This window comes from Aspergillus fumigatus, chromosome 7, assembly GCF_000002655.1.
Source record: "Aspergillus fumigatus Af293 chromosome 7, whole genome shotgun sequence".
Classification (NCBI taxonomy): Eukaryota; Fungi; Ascomycota; class Eurotiomycetes; order Eurotiales; family Aspergillaceae; genus Aspergillus; species Aspergillus fumigatus.
In genome coordinates, this window is record NC_007200.1 from 324,486 (window position 1) to 344,435 (window position 19,950).

The 19,950-nt window shown below is 51.6% G+C and overlaps 8 protein-coding genes across 8 annotated transcripts; 4 read left to right on the plus strand and 4 right to left on the minus strand.

The window, feature by feature from the left end:
- Positions 1 to 505: 505 nt before the first annotated feature.
- Positions 506 to 2,195, plus strand: AFUA_7G01240 (histidine phosphatase family protein; the record flags this gene model as incomplete). Its single annotated transcript, XM_741715.1, has 3 exons — positions 506 to 1,118; positions 1,177 to 1,306; positions 1,355 to 2,195. 3 exons carry the CDS (start codon positions 506 to 508, stop codon positions 2,193 to 2,195), a joined length of 1,584 nt encoding a protein of 527 aa, XP_746808.1.
- A 278-nt stretch (positions 2,196 to 2,473) lies between these two features.
- Positions 2,474 to 3,375, plus strand: AFUA_7G01250 (uncharacterized protein; the record flags this gene model as incomplete). Its single annotated transcript, XM_741714.2, has 1 exon — positions 2,474 to 3,375. The coding sequence occupies one exon, from the start codon at positions 2,474 to 2,476 to the stop codon at positions 3,095 to 3,097; it is 624 nt and encodes a 207-aa protein (XP_746807.1). The 3' UTR covers positions 3,098 to 3,375.
- Positions 3,376 to 3,817: 442 nt separating this feature from the next.
- AFUA_7G01260 (uncharacterized protein) lies at positions 3,818 to 5,599 on the minus strand (the record flags this gene model as incomplete). The annotated part of the gene is made up of 1 exon (XM_741713.1): positions 3,818 to 5,599. One exon carries the CDS (start codon positions 5,597 to 5,599, stop codon positions 3,818 to 3,820), a length of 1,782 nt encoding a protein of 593 aa, XP_746806.1.
- Positions 5,600 to 6,159: 560 nt separating this feature from the next.
- Positions 6,160 to 8,766, minus strand: AFUA_7G01270 (Y-family DNA polymerase). The gene is made up of 2 exons (XM_741712.2): positions 8,547 to 8,766; positions 6,160 to 8,492 (listed from the first exon to the last, which is right to left on the minus strand). Exons 1-2 carry the CDS (start codon positions 8,685 to 8,687, stop codon positions 6,789 to 6,791), a joined length of 1,845 nt encoding a protein of 614 aa, XP_746805.1. The 5' UTR covers positions 8,688 to 8,766; the 3' UTR covers positions 6,160 to 6,788.
- Positions 8,767 to 8,885: 119 nt separating this feature from the next.
- On the plus strand, positions 8,886 to 11,719 carry AFUA_7G01280 (DNA damage response protein RcaA; the record flags this gene model as incomplete). Its single annotated transcript, XM_741711.3, has 5 exons — positions 8,886 to 8,922; positions 8,977 to 9,039; positions 9,107 to 9,186; positions 9,239 to 9,390; positions 9,447 to 11,719. 5 exons carry the CDS (start codon positions 8,886 to 8,888, stop codon positions 11,227 to 11,229), a joined length of 2,115 nt encoding a protein of 704 aa, XP_746804.2. The 3' UTR covers positions 11,230 to 11,719.
- Positions 11,720 to 12,725: 1,006 nt separating this feature from the next.
- On the plus strand, positions 12,726 to 14,548 carry AFUA_7G01290 (uncharacterized protein; the record flags this gene model as incomplete). Its single annotated transcript, XM_741710.1, has 2 exons — positions 12,726 to 13,218; positions 13,275 to 14,548. The coding sequence occupies 2 exons, from the start codon at positions 12,726 to 12,728 to the stop codon at positions 14,546 to 14,548; spliced, it is 1,767 nt and encodes a 588-aa protein (XP_746803.1).
- Positions 14,549 to 14,988: 440 nt separating this feature from the next.
- On the minus strand, positions 14,989 to 16,520 carry AFUA_7G01300 (glycosylphosphatidylinositol-alpha 1,4 mannosyltransferase I). The gene is made up of 2 exons (XM_741709.2): positions 15,202 to 16,520; positions 14,989 to 15,147 (listed from the first exon to the last, which is right to left on the minus strand). Exons 1-2 carry the CDS (start codon positions 16,222 to 16,224, stop codon positions 15,004 to 15,006), a joined length of 1,167 nt encoding a protein of 388 aa, XP_746802.2. The 5' UTR covers positions 16,225 to 16,520; the 3' UTR covers positions 14,989 to 15,003.
- Positions 16,521 to 16,553: 33 nt separating this feature from the next.
- On the minus strand, positions 16,554 to 19,416 carry AFUA_7G01310 (uncharacterized protein). Its single transcript, XM_077805146.1, has 4 exons — positions 19,353 to 19,416; positions 19,060 to 19,294; positions 17,862 to 18,969; positions 16,554 to 17,811 (listed from the first exon to the last, which is right to left on the minus strand). The coding sequence occupies exons 2-4, from the start codon at positions 19,278 to 19,280 to the stop codon at positions 16,819 to 16,821; spliced, it is 2,322 nt and encodes a 773-aa protein (XP_077661275.1). The 5' UTR covers positions 19,281 to 19,294; positions 19,353 to 19,416; the 3' UTR covers positions 16,554 to 16,818.
- Positions 19,417 to 19,950: the final 534 nt, after the last annotated feature.

Sequence of the window (19,950 nt, forward strand, 5' to 3'; positions counted from 1 at the left end):
ATTGCTGATCATGAACAGGGGTGTGAGCACACGAGCAACTGCCTGTCCGTTACAAATGATCAGCATTCGGATGTCTCGGCAAATTGGTAGTCTCCCAAGGCTCACATCCGATCCTTGCCTCTTGAAGACTCCAACAATATGACTGGCGGCTGCTAGCACGCTTCTCACCAGACGAAGCTTCGTCGGCGCCACTTGAGCGTAGGGTGAGATGCGTGCTCTCCGACTGGTGTGAACCCCTCGGCCCCTGGGGTACGATGTTGCCTTGGTGCAGATTCCTGTTGCTCCATTCAAAAGCCGATATGCTGTTTACCAGGCTATCGCGGACACCCTGTGTTTTCGTACTCCGCCAATTGCCCGCTGGACCTGACCGGTACAAGCACAACCCCGCAGATTGCCTATCTCGTCTAGCTATGGGTCGACGCACGCATATAAAGAGGACATCTTCCAGATTGCAACCACGATAGGGCAGTACTGAGCAGTCTCCTGTTATTACTGACTTGGCCCCATGCCTCAAATCCTTGTTTTTCCCGTTTCAACAGTCGCCTTTCTGGCGGTCTTGGGAGGAGTCTCTGCTGCACCGACTGCCAGCTGCTCTGCGCATGTATCTGCTCCGACGGGCGCAACTTTCGCGTCAGGCTTTGATATCACAACTAGCTGGGGCAACCTCAGTCCATACAAGGATGCGCCCGGGTTCAATGTATCAAACGGCGTCCCCCGAGGCTGCGAGCTATCCCAGGTGCACGTCCTGCACCGACATGCCCAGCGGTACCCCGTTTCTTCCCTCCTAGATGGCGGGGGCATGGAAGCGTTTGCGCAAAAGGTGAAGAACTATAGCAAACTGCACGACGGCAGAGTCGGCAAAGGGCCGCTGGATTTCCTCAATCAGTGGGAGTACATGCTTGGCGAAGATACCTTGCAGGTCACTGGTGCCGCCACAGAGGCGACCTCTGGGGCCAGTATCTGGGCGAAATACGGGAGGCTGCTTTATCGCGCTGGGCCAGGAGTCGCCGCCTGGGATTCCTCCCTGAATGTATATCCCAACGGGACTGCAAGACCGAAACCGATTTTCCGGACGACGTCGCAGGCTCGGATCTTGGAAAGTGCTCGATGGTGGCTGAGTGAGTAGCCCCCTCCCCAACGGTGCCTGTCTCCTGCGTCTCATACTGACTGATACAGGCGGCTTCTTTGGCAACACCGGTGCAAACAGCTCCTATGCCGAGTACGACCTCGTCATCATCCCCGAGGGAGACGGTCTCAACAACACCCTCGCCTCGGACCACGCCTGTCCAGGGGATAAGTCAGAAGGGTAACACCATCCTACCCCAGTTCTCACATGTCTTATTAACCAACCCAGGACTACCTCCGCCAAGAAATTCATCCCCAGGTTCACGAAACCCGCCCTATCCCGTCTAGCCCGCTTCCTTCCCCCAGACTTCAACCTCACCCCGTCCGACATCACTTCCATGATGAACCTCTGCCCCTACGAAACCGCCGCCCTCGGCACCATCTCCCCCTTCTGTACCCTCTTCACCGAGCAAGAATGGCACGACTACGCCTACAACGTCGACCTTCAATTCTACGGCAACTACGGCCTCGGTGCCCCCAGCGGCCGCGCCCAGGGGATAGGCTACGTCCTCGAGCTCGCGTCCAGACTTGCGGGACGCCTTATTCCCACCAGCGACACAAGCATCAACTCTACCTACGACAACAACGCAGCGCAATTCCCGCTGCACCAGCCCCTGTACATGGACATGTCACATGACGATGTCATCGTTGCGGTCCTTGCGGCGCTGGGACTGGAGTATTTCAAGTATGGAGAGGATGGCCTGCCAGACGAAATTGAGCATGCGCCCGAGCGGACATTCAGGCTTAACGAGATCGTGCCGTTCGGGGCGCGGCTCGTCTCGGAGGTGTGGACGTGTCCGGCGGGGCCGAAGATGAGATTCAAGGAGTTGGACGCGACGCTGTATACGAATCCGTCCGTGAGGGGTACGGACTATATCCGGTTTGTGTTGAATGGGGCGCCGCTGCCGACACAGGGGTTGGTGGGCTGTGAGCGTGCGGAGAACGGGTTCTGTGCTCTGACGGATTTTCTGGGGGGTGTGGCCAAGTTAAAGGAGAAGGCGATGTATCAGGTTGCTTGTTTTGGGAATTATACAACTGGGCATCAAGTTGGGGATGGACGGCCTGAATAGCTTTTGATTTGAATATTCGTGCCTGGTGAATGAATCGATGATTGAGTGTAGTATCATGGATGCTCATATTCAGGTACCAGCCAGACATTGACTGGGACTGGGATATCTATGGATTGATAGTGTCGGATCTCTATGCTGCTCACTATGACCTCAGAATAACTACGTGATGAGGGCTTTCTGTTCCCCACTACTCCGTATCTCTCATACTACTTCCACACTCAGGCAGACTACTACATCTAACGCACAATCGTTAACCAATCACTCGTTCAACGTACAAGATGGAGTTCCAGTCTCGCATCGCCCAATACTCTCTCGACGAGATGATGATCGATGATGCAAGCGCATCCCTAGACAGCTGCATGGGCAAGCACCCTTGCGATCTCGATGCAGCATTCCACGAACTCGACTTCCCCAGCCCGCCATCCACAGAGGAAATCTCCGACACAGAGACAGAAGCTGCGACAGAGATCGCAGAAGAGACAGAGGGCAAAAAGGCGCTGCCCTCCCGTCTAGAAGTCAGCTTCACCACGCCCTTGGACGGCTTTGACCCATTGCAGCGCAGGTTATCCAGGCTTACACACAGACTTCGCCACAGCGTTCTGTATTTCTTGGCTCTGTACGGTATCTCGATTCAATATGCCTTGTATCCCATTGAGGAAAGCGGGATTGGGGGCGTACACAACGCCCTACCGGTTGTGCTCCTGGTTGCGACAGACGATGTGCCAGTGTCAATGTGGAGGAAAGGTGTGAAGCGCGCATATGAGTATCTTGTGGACGTTGGGTGTTTCCCAGCTATCGACATCCCTGTGCTGGGAAAAGAGGCTCGATCAGAAGACGGACTGGACATGCAGATGAGCCGGGAGTGCAAGGTGTATCTTGCAAAGCTAGTTACTCGTGACTGAAGCCCATGGTTGCTTTGCCGAGAAGGTCTGACTGGCATTTATGAGAAAGGAAAACGACTGTGTGGACGATTTGCTCAAGCTTTTCAGAAACTTGGCTTGCAGAAAGTCGCCAATACGCTGCGACGTGCTACGAGGCGCCCTGTCTACCGACTAATGTCTGGTATATGAAGCGTTGCTTATTCCTTGTGAGGCTTGGACTAATTGTATATGGGTCAATTATCCCGCAGCGATCTCGGAAACCCTAAGCATGCCGCCATGTTAGGACACATTTGCTCATATGAAACCGGCTGTATATGGCAGAGAGAAAAAGAGAAGCAATGCAAACACATGAGTATATCTTCTCGATTAGCTTGCTCTATATCACAAATGCTCCATCAGTGGGCATATTCAAGAGGCAACAAACATATCGCGCATCGGGTATCTAACAATATACCAGAAAGTGCAAGTAACAGGATTGATAGCGTCACCATGTACCCCCACTTAAGCAGAGAAAGAGAAGTTAACCATGAAAGGAAAAGGCTGATGAACGCGGCTGAAGGGTCAAAAGGGCCAACGCCGTGACAACGAATAGAAAATGACCCTAGTACGCCACAAATGCAGTAGATATGGAGATCAGGTAGATTACAAATGGGAACAAAAAGAGCTCCAAAGTGACCGAACAACGGGGAGAGATTGGACGGGCCTGCCCGCCAGGAATGTAGTACAACGAGGTAATCAGGATCAGTAGCCCCCATTGTCAAGCATCTCCATTAGAGATTCCAACTCCTGAGATGCCAACGGAGGATCAGGAGGAGGTTCGGCAACAGGACTCAACAGTGCACGGGCTCTTTCTGCCTCCTCATGAAGCTCCTCCGGTGAGAGGACTCGTCCACCAAGCTGTACGTCGTTGACATGCACGCTATACTCGAGAGCCTTCTTGCCTTCTTTGATTAGCTCCTCTGTCCACCCGAGACATCGTTTGAGGCTTTGATTTATTTTCTGACTGTCAGCCAGCAATTCCTGGTGCTTCGCAAGGTCTACGAAGAACCGCTTCTCATCTTTGACCCGATGTCTCGCATCGTGATCAGCAAGCGAATCGGGGCTGACAACACCAGAGTCCATGGTGGAATCCTCATCACTATACTCCGATAGTTCCTCTGGAGAGCGAATAGACGAGAGCTCGCTTGCTTCCTCGTCCAGTTCGTTAGTTATCCCTAACGAAGTTCCGGAGAAGGACCGTGTAGAGGGCGCCATGGACAAACGGCCGGAGCGACTCAGGCGGCGATATCTTCGCAACTCTGCATTCTGCTTGCGCATCTCCCGCTCTAGGGTACGGTTGATCGCAAGTAAAGAGGAGTTGCTGATTTCCAAGTCAAGGATCTTCCTCTCAATTCGCGCATTGAGAACGACGTCGTTGTTTGCCTGTCCGGTATCCGACTTCACCGGACTCTGTGCAGCTGATGAAAGATGTGTGTCCACCGAAGTCATAGATCCGTTGCTGAGAATTCGAGGCCTGAGCCCCGGCATCGACTCGGATGCAGCACTTTCCGTTTCTACCGGCGATCCAACCGTTGATACTATTATCGGGCTTGGCTTCAGGCCTTCCTTGGGATGGACACCGCTGCTGGCAGAGTCGAGACTTGATGATTTGATGTGCCTGACAGCCGGAATTGGTGTTCTTGCGGGAAAAGCGCCCGAGAATGAGCTATGAGCTTGAGAGCTAACTTCGGAAATGCCATCACGTGGTGAGCTGACTTGTGAAGTAGCGTCCGAAAGTCTAGCCGCAGAGTCAGCGAGCTTAGCTGGCCGTAACCGGGGCGAGGTAACTGGGAGAGCTTTTGGTGCCAAGGCAAGACGAGACGAGCCTATCGATCGCCGCTTGACCGTCGGAGCTGTGATATTTGCCTCCTCGCCTTGAGTCTGCTCCTCTTGTTCTCCATTGGCATATACAAACGTAGCAGGCGAGGATGGTTTGCTTAGTTGTTTGGATCGGATGTCCCCGTCGGAAGAATTCGGAGACCGCGCATCATATGCGTGGAAAAACATTCGCGAAGTGGAAGAGTCGGAATAGGAATTCGGCCGCGGAGTATTTGGACGCTCTGTCGTCAGAGTCTTTGCTCGATTCCCTCTGGACGGTTCCAACTTCCCGTTCGAGCGGGCGGGACTCCGCTCCGTTCTGCAACCCCCCGAGCTCGCAACATGGCCGACACCTGCATGCGAATACTGTACTTGCGGCGATGACTGTCCGCTGGATGGTGCATTGCCTGGAGACGAAAATCCATCACGTCTGCTATTCCGTGAACCCGATCGAGGGGTAACGTTCACACTGAGGAAGGAGGCGGTCTCGGCATCGGGAGTCGAAGAGGGGTGTTCGGAGAGGGCAAGTCTCTTGGGAGTGCGATAAGCACTGGGATTAGCGAGTTTGGGCGTCAAGGGAGATTTGCTGGTTCGATTGAATGCAGCACTGAGCGTTGGTGTGAAAGGTTTGGCGAGAGGGCCATTGTTTTGTTTATCGGAAGTCATAGTTGCGGGACTCGAGGGGCGGAAAGGAGGACGACTTATGGCATTGCGACACTCCGCGAGGATCTGCAAGCATGGTGGCACTCAGCCAGCAGAAGAGCGACCTCAGCGGCGTCAGTAGATTGCAGGACGATGCGAGGGTCCCAATACAAAGAGCAGAGGGGGGAAAATAAGTATACACTGAGGGGATAGATAATAAATATTGGAGAGGCAAGGGTGATGATAATAATAACAATCATTCTTAGTTTAGACTAGCACATCAGCCCCAAAGTAGTCTAGTGCGTCTCGTGCTTTCACCGCAACTGTTGCTTGAGGCGAAACTCGGCGCATTCCTGGCAAGCACATTTAATATCCCCGGTTATTTAGATCGATATCATGATGATCTGACTACGGAATAGATCTATCTTCATCTGTCAGCCACTTGGGGAACCAGTGTGATGGTGAACCTTTCCCGAAATTGGCCTTATCGTGATCATGTTGTTCATGCCCCGATTACTGTTCTCGCATGGGCTGATCGATGTCCACCAACACAGTTACTGGGTCAGACCTGCTTAATGACCTCATAAAGAATGTCAATTGACTTGTTTTGAACAAACACGAGGGGTATTGGTGCTACTGACCGAAAATCAGATGGTGGGAAAACTCAGTCAGCTGAGGTTCGGTGTTGGATTTTTAGGACAATATATTGTATATGACAAGAACGTTCGTTGATGCTACAACTTGCTCTAAGATCAACTGCTTCAAAGATTTTTCCCTCTGAAATCATCATGGTAGGTAGGAGATAAACACCACCTGTTATAGGACGAAGACGTGGTAAATGTCTAGGAAAGCTCCCGCATGCAAGTGCAGGCTACAGCCACAATGTCATGGTTCGAAGACATGACGGGATCGTTCCGCACCCAGACTGAAGAATCAAGAGCTGCAAATTCAGATGGCTCCCTGCTTGGTGCTGGGTTTATTATGCGATAGCCTCACATATCTGTAACACAAACAGAAGTAAGGGGTTGCCTGGTCAGCGAAGATCAACGGCGTCGTCAAACCGATCGGTGTCTACTGATGTGGCTCGGATTGGCCGCAGCGACAGCCTTGAATGATCGGTTTAATAGGGTTTGGTCTTGCAAAACAACATTATGGGCCGATACTTTATGGCGGCCATATGGAAAGGCGTTCTTCTTGAATGACTTTGGATGTGTCATGTAAAGAACAGACGCCTTTGCCGTGAGTCGTGAGACTCGTGAGACGGCTCTTTTGTCGCCTTTCTTTTTCGTCCAATTATTTTCGGCGTGCTCTCTATGGCTACTGGAGATACATCGGCGGTGCACTGGACGGCTTCCTTGATGGTTTCCCTTGAGAGGCAATAATCGACGTGATCATTGAATGCTTTATCCTCCGCGACCTGAGGCCGTGAACAGATTGGGCAATCCCAGAATTGCGGTTGACTTTCTGACTCAGGAAGCATGGTTGTGTCGCCTCCTTTGTTCGGTTGCTCCGTGTCGGAAATTTCCTGGCCGAGCTGCTCCAGTTCGTTGATGTCGTCTTGCCTCTCCTGGCGTGCAGCTTCCTCGAAAGCTTCCTCGGTACCGATTTGCTGCTCTGTCATTGCATCGGGCTTTCTGCCAGCGACTGACCTCGACTGCGACGCCGCGCCAAAGAAGTTAATATCCACTTTCTTCGTGCTAACCAAGTTGGTACAGCGGAGACCAAGAAGTCGCAGTTTCATGTTTGGGATCTCCTTTTCCAGCTTCGCTAGCATAGGAAGTGAGAATGCATAAAGATCTTTGGCGAGAGACACTGCTCTGGGTGGCTGACATTGTCTGGAAAGCACCTCAAATGTGGCCAGCTTGACCTTGAGGACTAACGTACGACCTTTGCACTCTGCACGAGCCAAGTCCTTCTCGAGTTCCTGCGCCGTATCCCATAGTTTCTCTCGGAGTAATTGTTTGTCGCCAATTTCACTGAACGTGCGCTCCGTGCCGACACTTTTTCGTTCATAGTTCTCCACGGGCTGAATTTGCGTTCTGCCCAAGCCGAGAAAGCACTGCATCAGGAAGTGGAATGCTTTTTCCCCAAACAACCGAGTTAAAAGAGCACGCTGAGGGTAAATGTCACCGCATGTCTTTATGCCGATTGCATCGAGTTCACGTTCAAACACGCGGCCGACGCCGTTCACTTTCCGGACCGGGAGAGTTCTCATGAACTCCATAATAGCTTCTCTCTCATTAGGGACACGAAATTGTCCGTTCGGCTTGTTGCGATTGGAACAGATCTTCGCGACCTTCGCGTTGGCCGCGATACCTGCAGAGACTGAGATTTTCGTGGTTTCCAAGATCTCCGCTCGCATACGACTAACGGCCTCTTCCGGATCGAGATTGTTTTCGGTGCAGTAAGAAGTAATGTTGAGATATGCCTCGTCAATGCTCGCGCTCTCGAAGAGAGGATCGTACTGCGCGAAAATAACACGAATCTCCTGTGCTTTGGCGGTGTATTTCTCATAGTTCTGAGGAAGGCAGATCAACTGAGGACAGAGCTTCTTGGCCACAAAGGATGCCATTCCACTGCGGCATCCGTACTTTCGAGCCTCGTAGTTACACGTCGTCAGGACTCCCTTTCCGACGGCCATGGGGACAGTTTTGAGCTCTGGCCGGTCAAGCTCCTCAACAGCTGCGAAGAATGCATCACAGTCAACATGTACCACGTACTGAGACAGATCTCTCGTTGATTCCAATTCAGCAATCAACTCGTCGGCCTTTCTCAGGTCATGCGTGAGGTCCAGTTTCTCTAGGCGAGCCTTTTCTTTCAATATACGCTCGATTTTGGCTGTTAAAATCCTGTCCCGGGTCTGCTCATGATGGAAGAATTTGGAGCCCTTAGATGCATCATATATAATCTCGGAAACCTTTATATCTTTAGCTTGTGCCTATTTCAATATGGAGAACTGCATAGCCTATACCTTTCGCTGGTCGACGGCATCCTGACCCGCCTTCGTCAGAGACGGTCCTAATAAGTGATACTTCAAGGTTTCGTCTTTGTTAGACGCCTCTTTTGACGGCGCCCGGCCATTTCCATCAGACTCCTCATCTTTCGATGCCATATCTATCCCAGTGGCCTCCCTGATGGTGATGTGACGGTGGTCGCGCGGATTTCCTAACCAGGCAGCTATTAAGACGCCTGGGCACGTGATCTCGCGTTTCAGCCCGTGTTTGTTTGACGTGGTTCTCGGCGTCATCAGAACTGTTCTGTCAGAGCGGTCAGCTATCTCCCTGCGTCCTGCCTGCGTCTACTGCCCCTCATGTGGATTTTAGATTCTGAGGGCGACTTTTTAGAGGGTATTCATACATTCTTTCCAAGCCTGGTTCTGCTCTTTATTTACTTTTGTTTAGGGAAGCGCGTGTGGCTACGGCCTGGGAAGAAGTATCTCTTCGGTCGAATAAAGCAAGATGGCGGTATGGCTACTCTTCTGAAAGTTCAACATACAGTACAGCAACATGTACTAACAAAGCATTTTCCCAGTTCGGCACGCCATCCAGCATTCTTCGATATCCCGAAAACACATGGTGATTGAAGTGTCACCAGTCAATCCTGGCGATGGAGTATGATGTCCCCTTGCAATCCTAATCTCCACCCTCTGCTAATTCAGCTAAGTCGCATATTTACACGAAATCAGGAATCACCATTCACGACCAGAACTCCAAATGCGGGACGACAGTCGATGGCGAGTCAATAAAAGGCGGAAGTAAGAAACTGACTGGGGACGAACATATCATCAAACTAGGAAGATGCCAGCATGCACTACGGTAAGCACTCCCGTTGCGATGGAAGAAACAACGACTCATTTGTGGATTGTTCCCAGGATCAAGTGGCAGCCTACAGTCCTCAGCTTCTCTTTCTCTTCGAAAGAACTCAAAGCGAAAGATCCCCTGGCACACGTCCGCTCGCGTCTCGAAGATCTGGACATCAAAACGATTATTCCCTATGTTGTCGGTCATACCACTCACGTTGTCCAAAGCAAGCGCAATACGGCCAAAGGTCTACAGGCACTGGTGAACGGGAAATACATAGTACAAGACTCATACATCGATGCACTTGTATATGCGGCAACTCCGAGTGATTTGGAGACGTTGGAGTCACTGTCGCCCCTGGAAACTGATTTCGACGCTGCGTGGCCGGACCCGACGGAGCATCTTCCACCCCCGGGAAAAGAAGCCGTCCCTCGGCCCGCCGAGGCATTTGTACCAAGGGCCGACCGAATCAACATCTTCGAGGACTATACTTTCGTTTTCTGGGATGCCTCGCAATTCAGCAACCTTCAGGATCCGATCAGCAACGGGCACGGAAAAGCCCTGCTATATCCGCTAGAAAATGGGGTAACTACTGCTGAGGAGATTGTCCAATTTATGAAGAATGCAGCTGGGCAGAAAGGCCTTGGTGGGGAGAGGGTTGGCCGTGGAGGGGTAGTCCTTGTCCGATTTCGTTCCAAGGGCGAATGGGAGAAATGGTCAATTGAATTAAGCAACCAAGTCGCTCTGATGACTGATCAGCGAGTTATTGAGCAGAACGAATTCCTCGATGCCATTCTGGCAAATGATGCGTCCTGCCTGTGCCAGCCTTTGCCCGAAGCAGAGTCGAGTCCTGAGGTTGGGCGAACACCAGCATCACAGCCCCCAACGACCCCCAATGAACACGTTGAGGTGATTGGTGATTCCCAAGTGATAGAGGGGGCGAGTGAGGCAGGTACAAAGAAGGCTAAGTCTTCGAGGATTCGGCCCATCAGCAACAAAGTTAAATCCTTTGACGATGAATTTGATATATCGTCAATTCCCACGTACACGCAAGATGAACAACCTGATATGGTTGAGTCGCAACCAGTACCTAACATACCGCCTTCCTCCGATTTCCCTTCGCAACAGCCCAGCATTCCTGATAATGAAGAAGATCTAGTCTCCAGTCTCTTGCCCGGTGCTACAGCAATGAAACGACGGCGGGCTGAGACCGTACAGCGCAGCCTTGGAGAGTCACAGAGCCTTCCTAAAGCAGAACAACCTCACAAACCCAAAAGACAAAAGCTGGACGTGCTCGAGGCGGCGCGGCAGCATCGGGAAGCGGAAGAGGACGCCCAGCGCAAGCGCCGTCAAGAGGAAGAGGCATCTCTTCAAGATTCTCTTAGAGATACGGACGTTGAGAAACTCAAAAACTTAGCCATTGTGGAGGAGATGGAAATCAAGCCCCGTCGCGATGTCGCAGAGGACAGACGATGGGACGAGCGATGGAATGGACGCAAGAACTTCAAAAAGTTTCGTCGGAAAGGTGAGCCTGGTCAACCTCGGCATCGCATTCAGACAGTTATTGTCCCCTTGGAGGAGGTGACACGGAAGGACTTTGGCATCGGCGATCATTACTGGGTCACCAGCCATGCGACGTCAGATCCCAGACCATCGGAAAGCCAGCGCGAGCGCTCTCTAAGCCGAGGCGTGTCATCTCGTGCCCAGTCACAGTCACAGTCCCAGTCTTTTTCTGCATCTGTGCCTAGGGTGGAGTCTGCGACAGCAGCATCTCGAAGTCAGAAACGGCTTCGAGAAGAACGTGATTCTGATAGTGATGATGAGCCTCGATTTAGATTCCGTCGCTGGCGATAGCAGCGTCGCAATTTGTTGTAGAATATATATGAAATTTTGAGAATACGGAGCACATGAAGGTCGCTTCATAGTAGTACTAGTTGCGGGTGGTTATAAGAGTCTAGGCTAGGCTCAGCTAGAAATTGCGGGTCTACCCACAACAAATTTAATGGGGTAGTTAGTTGAGAGCCAACTGGAGGACTCTCATTTCCCAATCTCACTTGATAGAAAAGAGGCTAGTCTGAAAATCGAACAAATTCCTACGGATCCGAAGACACTAGCCATCAAAGTCGAGTTGAGCAACTCCAGCTCCTTTGGCAGGGCGCACAGGCTCATGTGACGAGTGGGACGATGGATCCTGGATGATCTGACACTGACCCATTTGGGCAGTGGAACAAACAATAGTCACAAGAAATGGAATTGAAATCATCAAACTATTGGCATAAATGACCGACTCTTCATCAAGTCAGCTCAGGATAACCAGGATAATCTTCATCACCAGGTTGTGTACTATACGGAGTAGTGGAAGGTTTCTGGCGCTGGTTTAGATGGGCTTTTCCAAGTATCTGGTGATGGCCTTCTAGAAGTAAAAATAGCATGATCCACATCATGTACTCCAACTGCCTCACTAGTATTATTACTGTACATTGCATGCCAAAATCAACAAGCAAGTAATTACATTATTACAGGAAAATTAGCCTCCTTTACCCCGTACGGCATATGATGTCTCTGAATACTACTTGATAATGAGTTGTTTATCTACCCTGTCCGCCTTGACTACTGCCAGCCTTGGGGGATTCTGCCGGTCACACCCCCATCTATATTATGGGCCTCGCTCTATGTATCTCTAACTACGTATCTCCTCCCCCTACGGAGTTCTCATTGATCTTCCTCCCATCCCGGGATTGATCAACTTTCGCGCTGCAAGTATTAATTATTACCCTTTTCTGTCTCAATTTTTTTCCCTTTTTTTTTTTTTCTTCCACCTTTCTTTTTCCTCCAACGCCTGGTTGCGTCCCTTGATTCCCTCTACCGTCGCTTGTTATCTTTCTACCATTCTGCCTCCCCTTCTCTTACTCACCTCTTCCTTGACTACATCCTCAAATAATAATACACGCCCATTCTCTCCGACGCTGCCCAACGACCACGACCTGATTGCTTAATTATCGCTTCCCCTCTTTCCTGTTCTGCATGACTGGTGCAAAAGGAATCCTTTCCCGCAACATTATTGCTGCCATGCCATACATTGGCTGTTCTTGATGCTGCTTGAGTTTATCACTTGGTATTCCCTTCTTCTGGTCCATTCCTATCTAGTTGTTGCTTCCTTTGAAGCCTTCTATCTTCTCCGCACAACCTCATGTTTGACAACACGGTACATTGTCGACGTCCGCTGACAGATCTACTGATCACTCGAAGCTGTAGGCCTTCACCATCCTCACGACTTACGACTCTCGCTTTGCCCCTCTGGCGTTGGGTGACTTCTTTACAGTTCTTTCGCTTCCTTCGTCCTACTCCAAATGTCCTCTGAGCTGTTCTCATCCCCATCATCGCCCCATATGATCTCGACCATCCCTCCTCCTCGTCCTATCTCTGTCAACTCCCTGGAGAGAATTCCAGTGATCCCTACTCTTCCATACTCCAAGGAAGCAAGTCGAAGTGCTAGCGCTGGATTTGAGATCCACGATGACCCCATTCCTTCCACCACTGAACCTGGTCAGCCGGACTGCCAGACTACAACTCCTACGGCGGCGGAATTGCTGGTGAAGCCGATTGGATCCCAGCCGTATCGGTCCGGGGTGCGCTTCCATGATCTCCCGGCTGAAGTCCACGAGGCCATTCTGGACCATTTGTTCGGGGAACGTGTTTCGGCGCTTACAATGGGCGCTCCGGGGAAGTCTGCCCGTAATTGGAACAGGTGTCTACGTCATCCCAGGAGAAAGGTGCTCTCCGATCTTGCCCTTATATCGCCAGTGTGGAGGGTTCTCGTACAAGATCGGATTTACAGACATAGTCAGTTGTGCCTCATCGCTGCTGTCTTTTTCTTTCCTACTAACCAAGCATCACAGTCAAGATCAAGGGCACCACGGATGAATTGGCAGAGAGCGCAAGTTGGTTTAGTGCACATCCCCATCTGGCCAAGTATGTCCGTCAGGTCGAGGTCTGGGTGCCGGTCTGGGGCAACCGGGCAGCCCGGAGTGTCACGGTCTATCAGCCGCGCCGGCGGTTCCATGACGAGCACATAGCTGTGATGGATGTGACGGCTCTTTTGCATGCCACTATGACATGGGAGAATCCTGATACCTTTCATCCGCGAGGCCACACCTTCTATCTGTCCAGTCACAATGCCACCCTGGAGGACATTTTCCACCATGTAAAGGCATGTTTTCCCGAGGCGCGGATTCTCACCCTTGAAGGCGGTCATTGCAAGAAACCGCCTATGATCCGTCATTTTAGGAATGATCCATACGGGCTGGCTGGAAAGGAGCGGCTTCCGGTGTTGCCGAACATACAGATTTTTGTGATGCGAGGAGCGTGGAATATCATGCGAGACTACCAGCACTGGCGCAACCTGTCGCAGGCGTTGCCGGGTTTGCAAGAGTGGCACTGTGCGTACGCGAAACCGAAGATCGAAGGCTATGACACCATTGCCAAGATTTTGGTCAATCCGCCGCCCTCGCTCCTTCACCTTAACATCAGCCTGGAAGGCTTTTCGAACAAGGAAAATACGCACTCTTCCTGGTTCAGCGATGGGGCGCAACCGCCACACCTGTGTCGGTTGTTGGGAGAGCTCGCCCCCAGACTCATGTCATTGACCTTTACGGGCAAGGTCTGCGCCTGTTTGTTCCAGGCAACCAGCCACACGTCGCCGCCATGGCCCAAAACGTCCAATCTCCGGTACCTAGATTTGGCAGTCAAGACATGCTGCCGTGAAAAGAAGGCGGGCTCGGTCTTCCCGTTCTTTGAGGACTTTTCCGGCATCGGGAATATGAACTTCATTCGCTCCTTTGAGAAGCTGGTTGTGGGAGCGGTTCAGAGCCTGGGAGTCCATCCGTTACTGAATCAGATTCGCATCCGGTTCATCGACCTCGACTCGGCCTGTCCCCTGCTGAATCCGTACTTTCAGCTTTCGGGGAATTTATGCACCGGCCTCTGGAGCGACCGGATTCTGTATGCGCTGAATGAGTTCCGGCCACAGGCGCGATTCGTCGAGCTCCGAGACGGCATCTACCCGCAGTACGGGCCGAACTCGCAGATCGTCGGGGCCGTCCTGCCTCGCGCACGGCCCCTGAGTATACATGCCTGCGCGTACAGGATCATTGCGGATGCTGGGAAGCCTTGACCTTTGATTCTGGCTCGACGAAACCATGCGATGCCAGACTTCTAGACTCCCAGAGAGTCGAAGAGAGGTGATTCGATTTAGCCCTTACTTGATGCCTGTTGCTATGTGATTAGAGATTTTGTTCAGAGTACAATACCCTTGCGTTCATCCGACGGATGGTGGAATAAGTTTAATGAATCAATGGAATGAATGAAAGCTCTGTGCCTGAGGTGTAATACTAATGTCATAGGCTCCTTACCCACTAATATACATGCCGACACCAGTCATAGAATAAATGGCTTTTACGCTGAACCACCCACATCCTCAACAATAATCCCCAGAATCCAAACATTGACCGCAAAGAAAAACAAACTCGCCAGGAACAATCCCGGGACGAAACTCGACAAGCCCAAGAACTCAAGGTTATAGCCCTGCTGCAGCCAGAGCGCCTATATTCGTAGCATCAGCATCACGCATCACCTCGGAAGGGGAATAAACAGTGAGGGACACACCTGAGCAATAACCCACAACAGCCCCACCAAGATTCCCTTCCTCGGATTCTTCATCAGAGACGAAGACGGGAGGTAGAAAGGGAGGAAGATGAGGTACCAGAGGAAATACTGCGGACATCAGCATGTCTCAATCGGAAGATGGACAAGGAAAAGGGAACGCACCTGGCTGGTACAAACCTTGTTAAAAGTCACAAACGCAAATGTCTGCGCGAGCATCGTCCCAGCCAAACTCTTCTTCCCCAGGACGAGCGGGATGACGACCACCGACAGGAGCAGCTGCGGGATGAAAGCGAGCGATTCAAACGCGGTGCGGGCGCCGCCCGCAGCGGAGAGATAGAGGAGGGTGCTGTAGGGGGAGAAGTTGTGGCGGTGGTCGATGCGGGTGAGGTGGTGGAGGTAGGTGTTCTGGGCGAAGGGGAGGTCGTAGAGGATGTACATCGAGACGTTGAGGGCGGAGAAGGTGGCCAGCGCGACGAGGGTGAGGTGGATGCGGGCCGGGGTGAGGAAGTCGACTGCTTTGGACAGGATGCCCTGCCCGTCCTGCCCGTCGTCTTTCTCCCGCGCAGCTCGGGCTGTAGCTGTACCCCGCGGGGAACCCGAGCCATCCCTCTCCGCATCGAACCACCAAACCACCGCCGGCCCATAAATAAACGGGTAGATCTTAAAATGCACGCCCAGGCCCAAAATCACCCCCGCAAGACTCACCCTGCGGCTCAGCACCGCCCACAACAACCCCACTACCAGCACCCCCAGTAACCCCTCCGAGCTGCCGCGGGTACTGATATTCGCGACCATGGGGTTCAGCAACCAGACACTCGCGTACTTCAGCGCACGGGACGGGCTCATCCCATACGCCGAGACCAGCACCTTGGCGATCAGCCAGCCCGCAACAACATCCGCGAGTGCAAACAGCGCCTTCCCGAAGGCGAAGAAGCCCGGGATGCTATCCCATGTCGTCGGGAGGAGAAGCCAGGCGAGCAGCGGCGTGTAGCGGTACGTGTCACGAGCGTAGGGCGATGCGCCGCGCGAGACGTACCGCGCTGCGTCGGTGAAGACGAAGTAGTCGATGTCAGTGTATTTGATGGGGGAGTGAGCATCTTGCCAGGCGCCGTAGACTAGTAGCACAGCGCGCAAGGCGATTGATGCGCCGATGACTTTTGAGGGGGAGTCGAAGAAGCTTGTCATGGTGATCAGGCTGTCCCGCCTTGGATGATAGATAGGTTGGTTGTCTGGACTCTAACTCTGGGATGGACGGTAGGCGCAGCAGCTATGACGCCAAAATGTTGACTTTTTGGTATTATGGACAGTCTTCATGAGTCCACTATGCAAGAGGTAACCTTATACCTCAGCCATGGTCAATTAATGCTAATTCTGGTCTGGTCTTTTAAATGCCCATGAGGCAGTGGATGAATTGGGTTGATGTTGATGTTTTGCTGGCGATCTGCAATGGATGGCTGACTCAGCAAGATGCTAGGCCGCGGCCAATCATATCATAGATCATAAACTATTGAAGAGTAAAAGGTACCAGCCATTTCCATCAAGAGTTGGTATTTGCATGTCCATATCCAAGATTATCAATAAATATGCGCTTGAAAAGCTCGTGTACCTTAATCATAATTCCCACATATCGCCAGAACTTTCCTGCACGTCCACAAGCCGAGGTATACATATAACGAAAGTGCCCGATCGTTTATACAAAAGATTGGATATCAAGAATAGAGTACATTCAAGTAAGTTAAAAGACAACCAAGAATCTCCTGACTGATAAAAGACGCCTCCTTATGGTTGACCAAGCGAGTAAAATGGCACGGATTGATGCATGTAATATGTTGAATCGGTCATAGGACTGCCATAGAGGCCAGGCGCATTGCCGTCGCACTTTATGTCGTTCGGGTTATCAAACTCCGAGAATCCAGACAAGATGGTTGAATCGCTCCAACTGAGAAAATCCCACAGTTGCTGGCCGGTCGTCTCGTCCATGAATGGCGGTGCCATTGGTTCTACCATTCCACCGTCATTCGCAATCGCAACACCCCGGCCGGGTTCGGTCAGTGCTGAGACTAATCCAGGCATCATTCCCGAAATGTTGCTTTCGCGCCCCTGCGCGCAGCTCCCACTGGCGAGACCGCTCGCTGCGCCTCCCATATCAGAGCCTCGTTTGCTGGCTTCGAGTATTCTCGAGACGGCTTCCAGCGTCCGCTTCGCTGCGGGGCTGGAGAGCTGCATCCGTGCCAATACCATCATCGCCGTCTCAACCTGCGACTGGCACGATTGGACAGATGCTCTGAGATCACTCGCTGTGGCGTCGTTGAGGAACAGACCCAGAAGGGGAACCATTGTTGCCTGGTAGATGAGCCAGGTAGCGTTCCAGCCGGACATTTGATGCGACTGGGCGGTAGAGGAGATATCGTGAATGGTGGCGTCGGCCACTTCTCTGCATTTCTCAATAGCGGTCCTTTCCTCCGACCTCAGCGCGATGTAGGGAACTCGCCGCATAGCATAGCTCAACAGGGTCGGCCGGTACAGGAGCATGCGCTGGTTATAATACCGCCATCGCATGATGGTTCGCGTGTTCGAAATCGATTCGGAGCATGGTTCATGGTCTTTGAGGATGGAGGGCAGATTTTCGTACCATTCCAACAGCTGATTGTCCAGTTGAGACATCTCGGCATGTTTCGTTAACGGTGCGACAGCCAGAACCTCTTGTATCTGAGTAGCAATCTTGCAGAACCGGACGTTTTCAAGCAGGGGGAGGATATCCAGAATGTTTCCCTACTGTGTGGTTAGAATCGACGGGATACTTCAAAAGGCAGCAGACGTACAGCTTCTCTGTGATTTGGTAGCTTCACTGTGATGGTGGGACCAAGACGACCCATGCTGGGTCGACCCAGAGTCATTCCACCCCATGTATCCATACAGAATAACGACCACCATGTTCGGCGTTTCAGATCCATGGCTGAAAGTTTCTGTTTGTTGGACGCATCCTGATTGTAGGAGAACTCCTTATGCAAACCCAAGGCGGCCGCCATGCGGAGCGCAGCTCCCATGAGTGAGTAAGCCAGATTTGGCTCACTGACATAGTGTAGATAATAACCGCCCATCAACCCCAAAGTCTGGATGGTTTCTAGGTGCGAGGATCCTAATGAATCCAAACTTAGATAGCTTTTAGAGCGCTGGTAATAAACCTTGTGAGATATGTCATCGGACGGGCATGCTGCTATGCTTCCCAAGGCAAAGACAATGTTTAAAAGTCCGAGCCAGCGGTCGTCTCTGCGGTGTCCGGACAGGTACGTCTCGCGAAAAGCTTGTTCGTCCAGCATGGGCACAAACGGCTGGAACCAGGTGAAGTATGCGTCGAGCAGCTGCGTATCGGTCGCTTGCATATGAGCCTTGGGTGGTGTGACCGGTCGCTGCTGAGACGATTGGATGTGCCAGTTCTGATGCTCGGCTGATGTTGAGTAATCATGCATTGACTCTCGGGGAGCAGCACTCGCTGGCGTCCGAGAGAAATAAGAGAGAGATCCTGGATCAAGCCAGACGATGACTTTCAAGACAGCGTGTATAGATGACACGCCTAGGTATGAGGATGGCTGTTTAGCTGAGAGGGATAGAGCATTTACATCGTCTGAAATTTCATTCGCAATATCACTGGTGCTCTGGTTTCGGCTGTCGCTGGGATCTTCTGGCATCGTCTGCAATGATTCCAAGTTGCCATCTTCGTTGGATATGGGGGAAACGTGCGCTTCAACTGACGCAGAGGTGGCAGGAGAAGCCGGATGTTGTGCATGTGGCTGCGGCGGGCCCTTACCCGACAGCTCCAGGAGCTTCTCACGGGGTAGACTGACAAGGGCCTCGGGGGAGGTGCTGGGAAATAACCTCTCCAGAACGCTCCGATACTCGTCTAGAGTGGTCGACAGTTTTTCCACATGCCTACTGCGTTCAGCTCATCTGTTCCGACTGCTCCATGGGAAAGATAAAAGGCTCGGGACAGAACTCATAGATAATACGAAGAGAACGTACCTTCGGGAAGGACGCGGATCTGAATAATGGCACTGATCGGCCTTCTTGTACCATCTACACGCCTCGCATGGTTTCTCACCATCGCATTTGATTTTCCGATGCCGGCATGAGGTGCACGCCCGAAGGGTGGTGACTCTCCGCCCAACGGACTGCTGGCGCTCCCGTCCCTTAGCCGGAGCTGAGGCACCAGGGTTTTCAAAACCCTCAAAGGTGTGAAACATGGCAACAACAAAGTCTCATCAAATCAAATCAGACTTTGAGCAAGCGAAAGGCACCGTGCGGCTGAGACATGCTAGTAATTCAGCCAGAGAGGGCCATCTGTATCGACCCGACGACTTTTTTTTTTTTTTTTTTTTTTCTTTGCAGGTGAGGTGTAGACGCTGCCAGGATCGAGGCCGTCGTCGCAAGTACGGAGAAACAGGGGAATGCGAAACTAGACAGTAAGAGGAGGAAACAATATAGATAACGATATTGAGTATATCACAAAAAAAAAAAATTCAAAAAAAGGACCACGTCGCAATAGTTCTGCAGATAATAAAACAGATGATAGAACGACGAAACTACAGAACAGGAGGGTGGTATGATTCTGTTGGTGGAGAAAGAAATCAGTTACAAGAAGATGAGGGAGGAAGATGAGTGAAAAAGTCGAAACAACTGGCGTGAAACCCAAGGTACGGTGAAAGAAGTTAGAAGGGTGAACGAAACACAACTAGGTAGAGAGGGAGGAATATGCAGTTCCCGCTAGCAATATCTCTATTTTTCTGTGCATATGTCACTATATCTCTCATGATGAATTTAAGAAATCAACTCCGAGTGTTTTAAACTGCTGCAAGTTACAAGAATTCCAGCGCTTCTATCGAAGCGAAGGAATAGTCCCTGAAGGATCATCAC

Bases quoted from the DNA above. Each gene is read 5' to 3' on its own strand.
- AFUA_7G01270 (XM_741712.2), bottom strand. From the start codon at position 8,687: ATGGCATCGAAAGATGAGGAGTCTGATGGAAATGGCCGGGCGCCGTCA. The intron at 8,493-8,546 runs GTATAGGCTATG...AAAGATATAAAG, and splicing joins ATGCCGTCGACCAGCGAAAG to GTTTCCGAGATTATATATGA.
- AFUA_7G01300 (XM_741709.2), bottom strand. From the start codon at position 16,224: ATGACAAGCTTCTTCGACTCCCCCTCAAAAGTCATCGGCGCATCAATC. The intron at 15,148-15,201 runs GTGCGTTCCCTT...TGATGTCCGCAG, and splicing joins ACAAGGTTTGTACCAGCCAG to TATTTCCTCTGGTACCTCAT.
- AFUA_7G01310 (XM_077805146.1), bottom strand. From the start codon at position 19,280: ATGTTTCACACCTTTGAGGGTTTTGAAAACCCTGGTGCCTCAGCTCCG. The intron at 18,970-19,059 runs GTACGTTCTCTT...TGAACGCAGTAG, and splicing joins GATCCGCGTCCTTCCCGAAG to GCATGTGGAAAAACTGTCGA. The intron at 17,812-17,861 runs GTACGTCTGCTG...ACCACACAGTAG, and splicing joins TACCAAATCACAGAGAAGCT to GGAAACATTCTGGATATCCT.